The 18,771-nt window shown below is 33.4% G+C and overlaps 1 protein-coding gene across 2 annotated transcripts in view; it reads right to left on the bottom strand.

Annotated features, from left to right (window-relative positions):
* The window catches only part of BBS7 (Bardet-Biedl syndrome 7), a 36,618-nt gene that overhangs the window by 8,212 nt on the left and 9,635 nt on the right, over nt 1-18,771 (bottom strand). Inside the window, exons 5-14 of one of the 2 annotated variants that reach the window (XM_019418842.2) lie at nt 17,907-18,093; nt 15,414-15,486; nt 14,632-14,748; nt 12,860-12,990; nt 11,524-11,608; nt 10,435-10,537; nt 8,608-8,800; nt 7,313-7,387; nt 4,243-4,308; nt 2-141 (exon numbers count right to left, since the gene is read on the bottom strand). In XM_019418842.2, the coding sequence (XP_019274387.2) occupies nt 2-141; nt 4,243-4,308; nt 7,313-7,387; nt 8,608-8,800; nt 10,435-10,537; nt 11,524-11,608; nt 12,860-12,990; nt 14,632-14,748; nt 15,414-15,486; nt 17,907-18,093 (1,170 nt within the window). The remainder of the gene's footprint in view (nt 1; nt 142-4,242; nt 4,309-7,312; nt 7,388-8,607; nt 8,801-10,434; nt 10,538-11,523; nt 11,609-12,859; nt 12,991-14,631; nt 14,749-15,413; nt 15,487-17,906; nt 18,094-18,771) is intronic. The other variant, XM_019418853.2, reaches the window with a different exon arrangement.

Below are 18,771 nucleotides of genomic sequence, written 5' to 3'. Positions count from 1 at the left end.
CCTGTCATGATCAATAAAGTGAGTTCTTTGATGGAGTGAAAGGGGTTTGATAAGGTATTGGCGGACCTGACAGGTTTTGGGTTGAATCCTTGGAGTCACATATGCTTGAAGTGTGCCATACTGGCCTTCAATTGAACGAATCTGAGTAAACACAAAAGAAAAGAAAATAAGAATAACCTAGCAACATAACACAAATGTTATCTTTAAAATGTTCAACACAAGTAATCAAGTAATTAGACCTTAATCTCTTCTGTGATATTCTGAAGGAAATAATGACATTTTATTAAACAATTACTTTTTACCACTAGAGTAAAGGAAAATTTAAAAAGCTTTGGCAGGCAAAAGCAAACTTAATCTATCTATAAAAGTTATCCCCACCACATATTTTTAGATGATCTGTCTACACTTAGTAGTGCTGTGTCATTCCAAAAAAAGTACATTCTTACATACTAACCCATCACATCTAAAACCACAAGTGTCTAATATAGTTCATAAGATTCACATCAAAAATGGTTAAAATTTAGACATTTTGTTGAGGTGGATAAGTGAGTTTTTTAAATAACTAAAACTTAAATGTAATACTTCATTTTCTCATAAATAAGGGTATTATAGCATATAGCTATTGACAGCTTATATTGACATATAAGAATCTACTGACAGAAAAAAAAAGTTTCTAAGAACTTAATTCTTGATTTTCTATGAAAATACAGAAGTATACACCATCTAATTATAACATATTTAGATTAGGAAATTCTTTTGAGTTATTTTAAATATACCTGGTTGGACCTCCTGAGGATTCAAAACACTTAACAGAAAATAAAAATTCATTACACTGTGAAGAATTAATTTTTCAGGAGTTGGAAAGCTGTCCAGCTTCTCCCTCTTGCCCCCCCGTCTCCGTTTCTCTCACTTCAAATTCATAGATGGACTGTAGTACTTCTTGAATTACAATGGTAGCTTCTCTAACCATAGCTATATTTTAACATAGCTCTAACCTGGCTATATTTTATTTATTTTGAGAGAGAGGGAGAGCACGCATGCAAGTGAGAGGGGGCAGGGGAGAGAGAGAGAGAGAGAGAGAGAGAGAGAGAGAGAGAGAGACACTCCCAAGCAGGCTCCACACTGTCAGCGCAGAGCCTGACGCGATGCTCGTTCCTATGAACCATGAGATCATGACCTGAGCCAAAATCAAGAGTTGGATGCTCAACTGACTGAGCCACCCAGGTGACCTGCTAGCTGATATTTTAACTCACACTTTTCCTAGCATGTGAGGGGGGCAGAAATCAATGTTTTACCTAAATGGGAAAGAGAACTAAAAGTTTAAAGCAAGGTCTTTTGCAAATGTTACACTGCAAATATTGCTCTAAATGGAAAGAGAGGAAAAATAAAAATACAGAAAAGAAATAAAAAATAGATCTGATACAGCTATATTTCAGGGTTTCTTTTTTAAAGGTAAGCTTACACTAGCACATAATTTTTTCCAGAATAAAAAGTCATAATGCTTTTTTTGATTATATAAAAATTCATTTTCATTATTAAAAATATAAGCAATACAGAAAAATTAGGATGAACATACAAGTCGCCTGAAATCCTACCACCCAGAAATGATCATGATTGCTATTTTGGTAGTCATACCTTCATACATTTCTCTATGCACAAGTACAAAAACAAAATCATAATTTCACATGAAGAAATTCTATTTATATCATAGACATCTTTCTTTTATTTCTAATAGTCACATTTTCCCCTTATCTTTGTCTTTCCTAATGCCATCACCTCCCTCCCACTCCTATCCCACCCATGCTTTCTCCTGTGGCATATGCTATCATACCAGACAGGTATGTTTCTTTTCATACCTTTATTCATATGTAAATAAAATGTATTTACATATATGGGATTTTATCCACATCTTGTTTTTCATGGAATTCACTCCATGTTAACAGGAATAGATCAATGCCTTCCTTATTGCAGCTGTGTTATATTCCATGGAATGCATAAATAGCTAATTATTCAACCATTCAATTATTGAATGTTCACTTTGGTTCCACTCCTCTGCTTCTACAAGCAATACTGCAGTTAATTAAATACATATCTGTGTGTATAATACTGTGATTTTATTGCTTAAAATAGATTCCTCCAAGTGGGACTATTGCCTGTTTTTCCAAAGCAGCTATAACAATTTTTATTTCCTTCAGCTATGATTTAGAGTGTCTTTTTCTCATCCCTGCCACATGGTGATGTTGCTTTTTAAAATTTTTTGCCAGTCTGTTAGATAAGCAGAAAATGTTGTTTGTTATTTTAATTTGAATTTCCCTAACAGTAAGTTAGAACATTTTCTTTTAATATTTGCTAGCTATTTTGATTCCCTCTTGTGTGAACTGAGGCACAGAACATATTCTCTGCCTATTTTCCTTACTGAATAGTTGTTTTTATAACAAGTTAGACGTAGTAGTAGTCTTTGTGTTTTACTGATATTCACCCATTACCTAAAAGATAACTAAATTTCCTTCTTTTGAAAAATAATTAGGTACCTAATACATCTATATTTATTTTTTATATATGGCATTAAGATAAGAATCCACTTAATTTTCTTCCAGATATATACCAGTTGTGTTGACACCAATTTTTAAATAGAAATAGTAATTTAACAGAATTTTTCCCTACATAAAAATGTCATGCATTAGGCGCACCTGGGTGGCTCAGTTGGTTAAACGTCCAACTCTTGATTTCAGCTCAGGTCATGGTCTCATGGTTGTGAGATCAAGGTCTGCATTGGGCTCTACAGTGGGTGTGAAGCCTGCTTAATGTTTTCTCTCTCCCTCTTCCTCTGCCCCTCCCCCACCTGCACTCTTTCTCTCAAAAAAAAAAAAAAAGTCATCCATTAAATTTCCATAAATGTATGTTAAGCTCTAGTTCTATACAATTTTATTGCACTCCCTATTTATTTAGGCCTTTTAAATACCCTGCATTATTTTTATTACAGTAGTTTCATAGTATGTTTTACCATATAAGTTTCACCTTTTTCTTCTTTTTCATTAGTTTTCTTGCATCTATCATTAAAGTTTTAAGTTGCATCCAACTTAAAAAAAAGAACATAGCTTTTTAATATATTTAGGCCTACTTCCCAATTTATTGGCACAGTCTTGTTCAGTGGATATGTAATTTAAAATGTTTAATTAGGTTACATAAAATATGTTTAAGTATAGTCCTTTAGAAATAAATTTATTCCAGTTTTCAATTTTTCTTTCAAAATACACAAAAGGGGACTTATGCAGACTAAAATAAATTGTTTAGGGGAAAAAAACCTACACTTAACTGGAACTTCCTTAACTAGATGTGAAAAAGTTATTGTACAACATCTCTCTTGAAAAACACAGACTGAATCTCTGAGCATCAACACTTCTCCAAAACAACCATTCCTTAATTTTTTAGATCATAAATATATCAAAAATAATTTTTAAAAACCTCACACAAATTAATTAACTAAATTAGATTTGTGTGCTACAATCAGTATTTAATTATGAAAGAGATTATATTACTAAATTGCTGAAGAAAATACTAAAAGATTTTCTTTAGAAAGATGGTAATGCATGACATTATTGGAACACAATCAGAAAAATCCAAATGGTAGGAAAATATAGGACAAATGCTCAAATACTTCAATAACCAAATTACCTTGTCTGGACCATGACTGGATCAAACAAACTGTAAAAAAAAACTCAGTGAAATCTAAATACTAAATATTTGATGAAACTAAGAAATTATTGTTAATTTTTCTTAGGTGTTATAATAGTATTGTGGTTATGTTTTAAAAAATAGTTCTTATCTTTTGGACATATGTACTGAAATATTTACAACTGAAATTATAAAAAAATCTTGTATTTGCTTCAGAATATTTTGGGATAGACAGTGATAGTATAAACAAGAACGTCATGAGTTGATGACTACCGAAGCTGAAGTCATTACTTTTCCATACATTTGAAACTTTCCAGAATAGAAAATTCGAAAAAAAAATTCCACTAAGAGGAAATTCAGGATTGGTAATTTTAGAGAAGGTGATTGGTTGTGTGCCAATAGCAGAGATAATGGTTTGGGCTGAGTTAAAACCCAGCTGGTCATCCAGCAGTCATTACTTATTTCAGGGAGAAAACAATACAAAGAAGTGATATGATACATTGCAAGATATACCTAGGGGGAAGAACGTTCAAACTTTCAATTAAAGGTAATGTCAAACATTTTTACCTTGAGTTCCAGCCTTGTGGTATTTGCCTGGCACCGATAAGTGGCGAGAAGAAAGTTGTCATTTGACTAGGAAAAATTCAAAGTTAAGGCAAAGGATAAACTCACATTTTTATAATAATAAAAACATCATCAATAATAATAATGGTTATCATTTATAAAGCACATATCATGTGGGTGACACTGTGCTAAGTGCTTTTTTCTTATTCCTGCAAACAACCCTATGCGAACTTTTACTAAATAAGTTTTTACAGATGGAGAAACTGTAGCATTCGGGTTAGGAAAATTTTCCAAAAGCTCATAAGTAAAGAAATCAGAATCCAAATGAATACTTTTAAGACACAAGCTCATGCTCTTTCCAGCCTGAGTTTCTACAATAACATTTTTTTAATGTTTATTTTGAGGGAGAAAGCGAGGGGGGAGGGGAAGAGGGAGAGGAGAGAGAGAACCCCAAGCAGGCTCCACACTGTCAGTGCAGAGCCCAACACAGAGCTTGAACTCACAACCATGAGATCATGATTTGAGCCAAAATCAAGAGTAGGTCGCTCAAATGACTAAGTCACCCAGGTGCCACTACAATACTTTAAAATATTAATTTTTCTAAAAATTTAACTGACAGCACAAACTTCTAATGTTTACACTATTAAAAGACAAAACATGAATGTCTTTGATTATCACAAATAGTTATAGAGGACTAAGAAATATCATATCTCTGTATTTCCAGCAAATAGCACAGTGCCTGAGATGATACTGTAAGCATTCAATACATGTTTGTTGAATTAAATTAGACAGGTTACTTCAAATATGATAACTTCTGGAAACTGAATATTAAACTACTAAAAACAGAGAAATATATCTGGGTTATGAATTGCAAAACCAGACAAAGCAACATGAAATACTTAGTATGCAATTTTCATATACTACTATTTCCCTATTTTTAATAAGTAAATGAAGAAAAAGGATGCTAATATCAAAAAGAAAATTTGAACGTTTTAATTTAAAATCATTTAAATTTAGTAAACAGAATATCAATCAACCTGAAAATAAATATACTTTCGTGTGGTTAAAAACAAATGTTACATACCTAAGTATTTATGAATAAGATGATAAAGATTAAAATACATGAAATGTCTGGGATTAGGTTTGGGATAGGAGATAGAGGAGAGCATAAAACAAGACTGGCCGTATGTTGAAGTGAACAATGAGTATAGTGAGGTTATTATACTATTCTCTCTACTTGTGTATATACTTGAAATCCCCATGTTAAGGCTTTTTTTTTTTTAAAGCCATCCTTCTAGAAAATGGGTTTTAAGTTAGTATAAAATACTCATTTCAAAGAATCCTGCAATGATGTAAATAGGTTGATCTTTCACAGTAATTTAGGAATTAAGATTTTAAGATTAACTTGATTTTTTGAATGAAAATAAAAATGTAGGCTTTAATCTTTTATGTTTTATTCTCAAACAGGGATGGCAAACCACACATATTGCATAATACAACTGTGATAAAATCTCTCTCTTTTTTTTAAATATTTATTTTTGAGAGAGAGACACACACACAGCACAAGTGGGGGAGGGGCAGAGAGAGAAGGAAACACAGAATCCCAAGCAGGCTCCAGGCTCTGAGCTGCCAGCACAGAGCCCGATGCGGGGCTCGAACTCACAAGCTGTGAGATCATGACCTGAGCTGAAGTCAGACGCTCAACCGACTGAGCCACCCAGGCGCCCCTGATAAAATCTCTTATTCTCAAACAGGGATGACAAACCATACATACTACATAATACAACTATGAAAAATCTCTCTTAAAAGAAAAGCTTTACTATAAAATTATATTAAAAACTATTCCCGAATATAGCTATCAACTTTGTTCTTCATCTACTCTTTTTATTCTTCCCTTTAAAAAAAATTTTTTTTAATGTTTACTTATTTTTGAAGGAGAGAGAGAGACAGAGTGTGAGTGGGGGAGGGGCAGAGAGAGAGGGAGACACAGAATCCGAAGCAAGCTCTGGGACGCGAGGCTCAAACTCACAAACCGCAAGATCATGACCTGAGTCACAGTCAGAGGCTCAACTGACTGAGCCACCCAGGCACCCCTATTCCTCCCTTTTTTATATGTATAATGACTTGCCAACTCTAATCATCATCTGCTCTGGCTTGCCTTCTCCAAAACAACCGTTCCAGACCTTATTTTCCCTAACTTCTCTCCAGGAGCCACACTTAGTTCTGGGACTGCTAGTGTGTGCTAGTACTGAACAGAAAGAAGTGATATATTAAGCATATCCAAAAGCTCTGATACAATCTCATCCAAGACACTTTACACATGGTAAGTACCCACCAAATGTCTGCTAAATAAAGGTTAAGCAAGATTCAACAAGCCCAGAAATGGTGAAAAAGAACAAGCAGAAGAAACAGACCATGTTCAAATGTAGGAATGTGTGAAACTATATAGCATTTTCAAGAAATTTTAAGAACTTCAGTTTGGCAGCAATAATGTGCATGGGAGGGAAGGTAGCAGCTGGTAAGAGATCAGCTAGAGATGTAATCAAGAGCTGAATCATGGAAAGCTGTTATGCCACAATGAGGAATCTGACTTATATACAGCAGGAAATAAGGAATCTTTAAAGGTTTTGAAAAAAGAAATGACATGGTGATATTTACATTTTAGGAAGACCTCTCTGGTGGCGGTGTACAGCAGAGCCTGGAGGTGAGAGGCAATACTGGAGATAGAAAAACTGATAGATGAGTAGTTCAAACAAACATGGTAAGGGCCTGAAAAGTTAACAGAAGTGGAAATGAAGCAGAGTAGAGACATAGGAGCCAAGGACATAGACTGGCAAAAAATAGTGACTAACTGGATTTAACAGATCAGAGAAAGGAAGGAATCTAGGAAAACACCCCAGTTTTCTGGATTATCTGAAAATAGGGGAAATGAGCTGAAACAGATTTTGAGGGAAAGGTTATGAAAAACAGATTGAAGAAACATTAAACCTTAGTAGCATTTATTAGGCTTTATTCAAAATGGTATAATAGAAATGAAAAAGTGTCTGAAAACTTCTTGATACTTTTTACTCACCTCAGAATCACAGCTGCTAAAGCTGACAACAGCAGAATTTTTATCCACATCAAGTAAATCTATTGGAACATCACTCTACAGTCAATATTAAAAAAAAAAAAAATGGTTCAGATGGAAAGCTAAAAAATTTACAAAACATTATTTTCTCTTAGGGTTCTCTTTAGTTCTAGTTCATGTTCATCTTTAAATTTGAGCATATGAATTCTCTTAATTTACATTTGATAATGTACTTCTAGAAAATAAATGCACTAAAAAATGTTATATCACAATGTTTATTTTTTTCTAATTTGGACTATTAGAGATCATAAACGATCATCTCTCACCACCCCCTTAAAAGTATAATCTTTCTACCTATTTTTGTCAATGCTAAAAATGTTACCATAGTCTAAAAATAATAATATGGCCATTCTGATTCTATCAGTTCATTTTTATCAATTTAGTTTTTACCTGCATCACAAAAATGAGATAATTTTTGGTCTCCTCTAGAGAGGTAGTTCCTAGGGCACTGTTTTTGCACTCAGTTCTATCTAAATGGTGCTCCTAGAGTTGTGTAATGCAGCCCTTATGCTAGCATTACCTAAGACAGATTTCAGCCTTTAAATTTTAATTAATAATCTGATCTCTCCCCCACATCTTTTTAAACATTATCTTCTTTCTCCACTTTATTCTCTTCTCATCTTCTTATGGGTTTTCCATCTTTTGCTTGTTTTCCATTCATCCTACTACCATCCTTTCCCACTCCCTGAATATCTTACAATTTAAAGAAAAACTGATTAAATATATTATTGAATGGAGTTGTGTATTATTACCCCTATATTTCACCTTTTGGGAATATACTTTGTCTACGGACCTACCCAGAAACTGGTGGTTAATGAGCAAGCTGTACTGTAAGCTACCATTTTAGAATTGAGAGCTTAAAAAAAAGGTTCTAATAAGGGCATTAAATACTGCAGTTTTCTAAATTGCATCTCTTAAAATTCTCTTAAGATCGCCAAAGAACAAAACCCTTACTGTTCTTTTTGATGCTTCTTAAAACTTAAGTCCATCAGTCTTTCGTTTAATACTTACAGGATAAATAAAAAGTAAAGATATAACTTAGATAATCTATGAGCAAACTGATTATCTAATAGAAGATTAGATAAACCTTTAAAATTACTATCTAAGCTAAATGCAATTTAAAGAAAAACACTTAAAATTACTGTCTAAAATTAAAAGTGTTCAATAATAATTAGTGCATACGGCTGGTCTGCAAAATAGATCCAATCACAAAACAAAGAAATTAGACACTGGCTTACCTGTATTAAGACATTATCTATTGCTGTCTGCACCTCTAAGATGAGGCTGTAGCTGGCATCATCTTTATTTAATGTAAACTTGTCATTTACACTAAATGAAGGTACTGCTGATTTTGCTTTGCTTGATTGGGAAGACTGTTGATATTTCTCTCTTTCCTGTAGTACCTTATACTGCAGATGTTCCAGCTCACTCCTAGAGAGAATATATACAACTGTCACCTATAAGTATAAACATTTGAAGTCCTTAGAATGATTACAAGAATTTGAGACATTTACTTGTGCAAAACGGATTTTTATTAGTTGAACTAGAACTATGACACTAATACAAAGTTTTGTTTCTATGACTAACCAAACAATTCCACATTATTTATCTCTAATCTAAAAATTAAAACTCAGTCCCATACCAGCAATATTAATAAAGAGTTGTAACTATCAAGGCAAGCTGAAAATAATCAGTTCTAACACACAAATCTAGTTATAGTTAATCAGAAGAGAAACTAATTGTACTGGAGCAGAGAAATATGTTAGACTTAATTTGAAGAAACAAAATGTGTAAAACCAGTAAATATGCCTTTCAGTAAAAATTAGGGGAAACAGACAAAATAAGAAGGAGGCTGTGGAGTACTAACATTTTGGGGACCATAAGATGATCATGAGCCAGTGGTACAGCTGAGTTTCTTCTATCAAGTGTTTAAAAGGATTCTGTTGACCTTCAACTGTACAGACATTGCTTCATTGCTTAGAGTCACTTCAGTTAAAGGGAAACAACATATGCAAATGTAACAACTAGTAACTGAGAAACAACAACATGAGGCTTAGCCAGCCCCAACTTAGGGGAAAAAATCTGGGTAAGAGCTTGGAAGGGATTTGTGCGATAAACAAAACAAAGGAAAAGATTCATTCGTACAAGAAATATTTACTTAGAGCCTCATATGTACCTATGTTGCAGGTGCTGAATGAACAAAACAGACATAAGCTTCTCATGAGCTTACATTCCACTGGAATCAGGAGGGACAGACTCGGTTATAAATGTAAGGTATACTGACGATGTGAGAGAATAGCCATTAATTCTACTTGGTTTCCTTATTGCATGAACGTTGGAGCTTGGAGTCCAGGTGGCTTTGCTAAACTGGCTTGTGGTAAACATGTGGTGTGGCTTTAGTAAACTAGTACTTGTGGCATTTTGCTGCCTTAAAAACTTAAGTAGCCCTCAACTACCACCAAAAATAAAAATAGATCAGCCCTCACTGCCCCCAAGAGGTTGGTAAGGGTTGAAGTAGGGAGAGCAGTCATTAGAAGTTTCAGCAACTCCCACTTCTTCACTGTATGAAGCAAATTTACTTGAGTCTGGGGTCTCTTTTCATAGGATTTGTCAAACTGAACAGGCCACAGAAGCAATCCCTGTGTCTAAAAGAGTCAACATTACTCATTTCCAGTAAGAAAACTGATAAGCCAATGTTACAGATTCATAAGGGTCCACAGGAGCAGTAAACAGTACAATTAAGAAGGAATACAGCTGTCTGTGTTGGTCTCTTTCTAATGTCTGTGAAAAAACAAAACACTACAACTATCTATAAACAAATGAAAAATGTAATTTTTGATCTAGGAAAAAGTCAGTATAGAAAAAAGTAATAATATGTATATAAATAATATAAAAAGTATATTTATAACTTTAAAATACTAATTAGCACTTACTGCAAATTTTCTCAAACTGATAAATTTAAAAAGGTGATAAAATAATTAATTGTATAATTTCTTCCAATAAAATATAAGAACTACACACTTCATGAAATAAAAAAAAAAGCAAACAAAAAAATCCAAAATTACCTTAAGTTAGAAATTTTATTTTGCATCTCCTGATTAATTTTTACTTCTTCTCCTGGTCCACTTTCCTTATGCATAGGCTCTGTTGTCAGACCTGTAACCCAGCCTGCAGAGATGAATTAAATTGTGCACCATTAAGTACTGCTAGTATTAAAAGAAACCCCAATATACATGCCCCTTTGTCCACCAACATCAACCTCATTTAGTCCTAGGACTTACTGTCCTTCAAAAAACAAGACAAAACAACAAAATATATCAAGCTGGAAAATACTGAAGCCATAAAGAAACTACATAATAAACATTTGTGATACTATTTTTATTTTGTGTAAACTACTATAATACTATGATTAAAGAAATCTTTCACTTCTCAATTTATAGTTTTAGTTTTCAAGTATGGAATAAGTCAACACAATTCTAGCAAGTTCAAATATACCTGATGAATTAGAACTGTCTTTCGAAAATCATGTTTATGGAAAGTTAAACTCTCGCATTGGCTATTTTAAGAATGTAAAAGAATCACTAACTCAAAAGCAAGGGAATTTTTATAAGAAATATAGACAGTAACAAAACACAAACTAAAGTTCAGTAAATACTTCTTTTTAAACCAAAGAATATCATTTAATTTTCAAAGATTAAGTAGAGTATGTTAAGTACTCCATTATTCACATATTACCTCTTTTATAAACCAATACACCTACTCCTTCCCTCCTTAATTTTTAACCAGTAAAGGTTTTAATGCTATAGGTAAGACTGATTTACTAATAACACTTTTTTTAAAAAGTTATCATCAAAAATAATTTATTAAGGGACGCCTGGGTGGCTCAGTCAGGTAAGTGTCTGACTCTTGATTTCAGCTCAGGTCATGATCTCAGGATTGTGAGACTGAGCTCTGTGTTGGGCCCTGGGCTGAGCATGGAGCTTGCTTGAGATTCTCTCTCCCTCTCTCTCTCTCTGCTCCTCCCCCACTCATGCTTGCTTGCTCTCATGCTCTCTCTCTCAAAATTAACATTAAATAATAACATTAAAAAATAATTTATTAAATGTATATTTTTTCTTAATGATTCTTTCTTTACCTATTACCATTTCCCTTACCTGAATACGTGGATACCACAATTTCATCATAGCCTTCTTTCCCTACACAACCACCCTGGATAGATGTGACACTTTCAGACAACATCTAAAACAAATTTAAGATCAAGTACTTCATTAATAGCTAAAAAGTGCACAGACATATTAAAATAAGTAATAAAACTTATTTTCCTCCCTCCAGACATTCAACATACATTTATTGAATACTTATCATTCGAAACACTGAGATTGGAGAGGCAAAAATCCTGCACAAATGGCAGAAAATTCCAGTGCTTTTAAATTTGGGGGAAAGAAGACTGAAAATGACTCATATATGTGTGTGTAGCACTCAGCCACAGTAGCCACATAATGAGCAAAAATCATTTATTTATATAAAGAGGTTTTTTTTAAAAATTACATAAGCAAAACTCCCAATATGTTTAGTCTATCATCTGAATTCTACATACCACCTCTCATGCGTTTTTTCCAAATAGTTTTTGGAAATGAACAAAGAATAAAGTTTTTTAGATGAATAAAGGAGATGATAGCCTCTATGAAACCTTTAGGGAATTTTTATTCTCATATTATCTATGTAATACCTTTATCTATACATCAAAACATCTGTATTTGCTCATCTACAGTTAAAGTTGGGACTGAGGGGAAGCACTAGTAGTGAAATCAGACAAAGAAAACTTGATACTGGTTGTGGTTTTTGTTGTTGTTTTTTTTTAAAACAGCCTCAATCCATCCTGCATAAGGCAGGATGGGAAACCCTGGACTAGAGAACACCACTTTATGAAACCGAAAGATTCATTTTACAGCAGAGTGATTCTCCATGTAACTCCGTACCTTGGCATAAACAAGCTTAACTACATTAAAATCTGTGAACTAAAATTACTCATATTTAGTAATTCTTCTCATTTGGTAAAGTCTTGGGTGGTTAGAAGTGAAATTGCGACTTTTCTCTCTCTGCTCAAGGATATTTTGATATTGTTCTAACAACATGAGTTTATTCCTAAAACATTATTACTTTAAAACAACAGTTTTGTTTGTTACCCAAACATATAAATGTTACTCCTGTAATCCACTATGCATTGTAGAAACTAAGGCAAAATAATTAAAGTTCAGGTATACAATATTTAGAAACCAAATGAAGAAGCAATTTATTATTTATCTGGAAGGCAATAGCCTATTATTCAAACATAAGAGCAGTCTAGAGAAGATTTTGATACATCAAAGCAGCAATATTCTAAGCCAAACACAAGATATTAATATAATTTAATAACACCCAAAACATCACAATCATCTCTATAATTATTTGATGAATATAAGCATATATAGTCTTTTTAAATGAACTGACCTGATCAAATCGTAGAACAGGCTCATTTGTATTGTCAAAACTATACACTTGTACCACTCCATCATCTCTCCCAACAAGTAAATCTTTAACCCCATCACCCACAATGTCAAAGCTGTCAACACACAAAATACCTTTAAAAAAGATGATAGAGGTGACAAGCTATTAATAAAACTAATATTAGGGCCAAGCACAGACAAAGTAAGGCTGAAAACATGTATATACTGAATCAGAATGGGAAAACAAAGAACAGAAAACTTGAAGCATAATCAGGTATCCCCTTTTCTGCCCACATTCAGCCATTTCCAAGACTTTAAATATAATCTAAATGGAAATGGCTCATAGTTTTTATCTCTAGCTCTGGCCTCTCTCTCCCCAGAGCTCCAGACTTCTACATCCAAGATCCTATACAGCATCTTCTTTGAGACGTCCATTTGCATCTCAAACGTCCTATGCCCCAAAGAAAATTCTTCATTCCCCTTTAGTGCACCCCATCAATGGTCCTTCCCCAAACTCTCCTCATCTCAGTAAGGTATCACCCATTTGTTCAGGCCAAAAATCTAGACTACATCTCTGATTCCTGTCTTTTTCTCACTGCCCAGACCAAATCCCTTAGCAAATCTTAACAGCTCTATCTCCAAAATATATACTGAAATTGAGTCCTTCCCATTTCCAACTACCATTAGCCTAGCTCAGGCCACTTATCTGTAGTCTAGACTAAAATAAATTATAACAACTATAACAATGACTTCCTAACTGATCGCCACACTTTCAATTTTGAGCTGCTTCCCCCAGATCCATTCTCCCTGGTATGTTTTTTGCTTTGTTTTGTTAGATTAGATCATATCATACTCCCACTTACAATTCTCCAAAGACTTCCCACTGCACATAGATTAAAATTCAATCCTTTTCCAAGGTCCACAAGGACCTACATGATTTGGCCCTATGCTAAGCCTCTGACTTGTCTTGTCATGCTAATGCATTTAGCCACACTGACCTTCACTTTGCTCCTCAAATGAATCAAGTTTACTTATGCCTTGATTTTTTCCTCTTTACTTATGCCCTGATTTTTTCCTCTTTCTGGAGCATAATTTTCCCCCCAATTTTTACATTACTAACTCCTTTTCTTATGAATCAGATCTCGGCTCAAATTTCACCTTTTATAAGACACCTTCCATTACCACCCAGTCTAAATTTAGTTTTCTTCCTTCCACCTATCACTAATGCATCACTGTCTGATATTTTTTTCAGATGACTTAGATGAAGTTATCTATTTATTCATTTGTTTATTCTCTGTCTCCCCTAACAAGTATTTGTTGAAGGAATAAATGAATACATGAATAGAATTACTATACCTATAAATAGCCATCTTACTACTTTCTAAGTCAGATATAAATTTCCTCAGAAAGGTATAAATCCTTTAGAAAACCAGAATATTCCCTGACTCACTATACTTCTTCCTTGCTTAATATCAAATATTCCTAAATTCCAATTAATTTCCTACATCAGTGAATAATGGATTTGATACTATGGATGGACATTAGCCCACAAAAACCTACCTATCCTAAATTACCATTACCATTTCTTAATTAAAAAATGATGCCAAAGTATGACAGACCTGCTAAATAAACAAAGAGTAAATAAATCTGAGGTGGCTCTGTAAATTGTTAAGCTTACCAAATACTGTGAATAAATAAAACAGAATGAACTATATAAAATTTAGGATATTTAATAATGAATGACATTTCAGAATCTAAACTACATCAAAAACATACCTCCCAGCTTTTTCTCATTTTGAATTTCCCACTTGTGTATCGGTTTGGAGGTAGTGATCTGAATAAGCCCAAGTTTTCCATCTGATGTTCCAAACAAAAGGTCTTCTCCAGAGTCACCTAGTTTATAATTAAAGTTAACATGTTAGGGGCACCTCGGTGGCTCAGTCGATTAAGTGTCCGACTTCAGCTCAGGTCATGATTTCACGGTTGGTGGGTTCAAGCCCTGCGTCAGGCTCTGTGCCGACAGCTCAGAGCCTGGAGCTTGCTTCAGATTTTGTGTCTCTCTCTCACTCTGTCCCTACCCCACTCATGCTCTGTTTCTGTCTCAAAAATAAATAAACATAAAAAAAAATTTTTTTTAAGTCAACATGTTATACTTATCTCATGACTCATAAGATCTCCTTAAAACTGAAAAAATTTTCATATACATGGACTTTAATGTAAAAATATCATTTAAAAAATATAAAAAGACAGAAAACTTAATTTTGGAGGATGGTTATATAGTCACAGAATTTTATAAACTAAGAGATAAGACCCTTCCTCATCATCTAATTTTAAGATGAGGACACTGAAAATTAAAGTTCAACAATTCATTATTGTTAGTTACTGGCAAGTTATCAGACTACTGTCTCAATTCCAGTTCATTAACATATAGTTACATTATTAAAAACTTAACATACAGTTAAATGATTAACTATACTTAATATATAATTAAATGATTAAAAACCTGAAATATCTAGACTTAAATAACATAACGCACTTCCTTATTTTATTGTGATTACCGCCATTTCCGTTGTGTAGTGCTAAAACAGTAGGTGGGCCAGGAACTTCAGTTTCATACATCACATCAGATCCCTGAAGAAGAACAAGTATTTTAAAACTGAAACAGAACATAAATTTAGTATACATACTCCTTGATAACATCAGTATTCATATAAAGAAAAACTCTAGAATAAAACTGCTGAAAAAAGTTAGACTGTGATTATTAACTTGCATTTCTTTAGCAATTTTGTATATGTTAACTCATTTTAAAATATATAATATTTAAAGATCACGAAGAAATATTTAAAATACTCAACACTTAGAGAAGTTTTCAATTTAAATACTTTGTTTGCCCAAAAACTTGACACTGGTAAATTTTCCTATCAAAGCTTTCCAGGAATAAGTTTTTTGTTCTGTTTTCTTTAACTCAGAGCACAAATATTTAAACAGACCCAAAGTTACTTCCTAAGAAAAAGACAAGCCCAGGGGCTCAATTTTGCTTCCTGAAAAATGTGAATGAAGTTTGCCACCCTAGTCCCAGAGTGGTAGCAGACATGTGTCATCTAAGGCAGAAAATAGCCCCTACCTAACCCTCAACCTGATTCTCATCGTCAACCTTAAGAGGTCGTCCAGGTTCTCAGGATGGTAACTGACACAAGAAGGTTATGCAGATTTTTTTTTCAACAGGACTTCTCACTCTTTAATGTGCCATTACACTTTTTGGTACTCCAAGAAGGTAGGTGGTGAGTACCACCAGAACAGCAATATCCAACATCTAGGGTGTTATCTCTTAGGGTAGTACATTGAATGTGTTGTTTCATTTAGTTGGATAATACCAGCAGGTGGGTTCTCAGTGTTTTCATTGTACAGAAGAAGAGACTGAAGTTGGGAGCAGTTAACTTGACATAGTCACATGGTCAATACGTATTTGGGTATTTCCAAAACCTATTCCAGTGAGAGGCAGAATGACGTGTTATTTAGAGAAGAAAATAAGTTACGTCCATTTATTTGTCTTTTTTAAAATTTTGCCACTTCTAATGTTTTCATTTAGTACATAGTATTTTGTGAAGCTATTAAAGAATAGGGTACTTATAAGTATCTACACTTACATGGAAAAAATAACTATGATAAATCATTCAACGAAAAAAATGTGAAATTACAGTAAATATGTAATGACCTTTTAGTTAAATATATATAGAATATATAAAAGTAATGTGCTTTATCTTTTATTTATAATTACATTTGAAATTTCATATATATCAACTATATAAACACAAAAGAATCCACAAGAAAACTGTTTAAAAAAAGGCTACTTCTGGGGCAATGGATAATGAGCAGTAAAGGGGAGGAAGGACATATGAAGGGCAGAGCAAAGGCTTCAAGCTGTAACTTCCCACAAATCCTTACTGAATTCTTTATTTTTACAGCAAGTACATGGATCTCTTCTAGTTAAACAAAGCAGAATCCTAGAATCAGCTGGAACAATTTCTAACTGAATTCTAGCCAGCTCCTGTTTAAAAGCCTTATTCAAACAATTCATATTTGGGAGTACAGGCTATGGAAGAAATTAATTATTCATCCCTCTAGAATGAATCTTGAACATTACTTTATCTTCCCTTGGCAGGGGGGTGGGGGGGGCAGGGAGAACCTCATAGAACCATTGGATTTTTCCTTCTATAAAAGGACTAACACCAAGAAATGGCCATCTGACTATGAAATTCCAAAGAATGAGATAGCCTGTGATGGCACAGAATAAACAGCTAGATTTTTTATTCAATTGCGCTATCATTAGCCCAAGTTTCTGATCCAAATAATCCACCTGTTCTATGTTATTTGCATTAAACTTTATTTTGTGGATCCTGGTGTTTGTATGTATGTGTATTTTATTGAAAGTCACTTTTGAAGAGACATAGGTGTAACTATTATACTAATAACAATACCTTATGCATCATGGTTTTTAATAGAAATATAAGGACAATAAAATGATTTTTCCCTCTATCATTCATTTATTCATCCAACAAGTATTTACTGAGTGCTTATTTTGTTGCACATACTGTCATAAATATGGAATAAACCCAAATGATACATCCTTTGATCTCAACTATTCCTTCTTTGTTAAAGCCTAACATCCACTCCCCAACCCAATTTCCTCCATTTATTTGATTTTGGCAGGGAGGAAAGGGTAATGGAGGAAGAAAGCCAAAAAAAAAAGCTGCGAAGGGTTCTATAGCAAAGGCACTCCATTCAAACTGGACTAACTCAGAAATTATGTATGGGATTGGGAGGAAGCATCCTTTTTCCCATGTATGCCTAAAACTCACCAAAGATCTTAATACATTTGGCTCAAGTTAAAAAAAATTAGCATACCAATTAAAAGGCATTTTTTCCAGATATAATTTTAAGTAAGACATTTAAAGCGGCAGTAATAAGTAATTTAACTTAAATACACATTGTTCAGTAATACTTATTTAGCATAAATTATGAAAAACTATAAAAATGCAAATCACAGAAACCTGTAAAACTCTGAGCACTCTGTCCTGGCAGGCCAATACTGGTGTAATACTAGGTAATCTTTCCACTGGAAGGCAGATGACATCATTGATTTTGTCCCCAGAAAGGTAATAATGCTGGTCTTTGCAGTCACAATAATGGTTATAGATGTAACTTGCACTGAGAAAGAGGTCTGAGCCAGATATATGCCTGAGAACATTAAAAGTAATAAAAAATATCCATATTTTTAAAAATAAGCATAGAAAACTCCTGAACTTTTATGAGATGAAAATAAGTTTATACAGTTTCTATCATTTTATCACAGACTTAAAGAATAGATATTTTTCCCCCTCATTTCCCCCACTTAATTTTAGCCTTTAGGTATAACATTGATTTTGAAAGCTGTGAAGACCTTAAGGTCTTAGGCATCTCAAAAATTAAGCTCAGAAAAAATGAAAACAAAGACAATGATAATTTAACTGTCTATATCTGAAGACAATTTGAAAAAAGGAACTTTTTTTAAATGCATACTATGTGACAAGCACTGTCCTAAATGATTTACATGTATTACATGGATTAGCTTAATCCTCATAATGTTAAAAAGCAGGGACCATTATTATTCCTTTTGACAGAGAACAATAAAATGTTAGGTAACTTGTCTAATGGCACACAACCAGTAGTGGAGTAGACTGCATTAGAGAGTTAGCTTTCTTACTACTTTTCTGAACTGTCTAGCAAAGGCTGTTGGAAATGAATCTACTTTAAATGGTAAACAGTGAAAAAAAAAAATATTTCATTAGATTTTTATCTTGAAAAAAGAAATGAAAAACATTCATTTTAAATTATATTTAACAAAATGTAGGCAATAATCATAACAACATTCTAATT

This window comes from Panthera pardus, unplaced genomic scaffold, assembly GCF_024362965.1.
Source record: "Panthera pardus isolate Hobbes unplaced genomic scaffold, ASM2436296v1 HiC_scaffold_13, whole genome shotgun sequence".
In the NCBI taxonomy this organism is placed as follows: domain Eukaryota; kingdom Metazoa; phylum Chordata; class Mammalia; order Carnivora; family Felidae; genus Panthera; species Panthera pardus.
The sequence above is the reverse complement of the archived record's forward strand: the minus strand, read 5'-3'. Positions and strand labels throughout refer to the sequence as shown.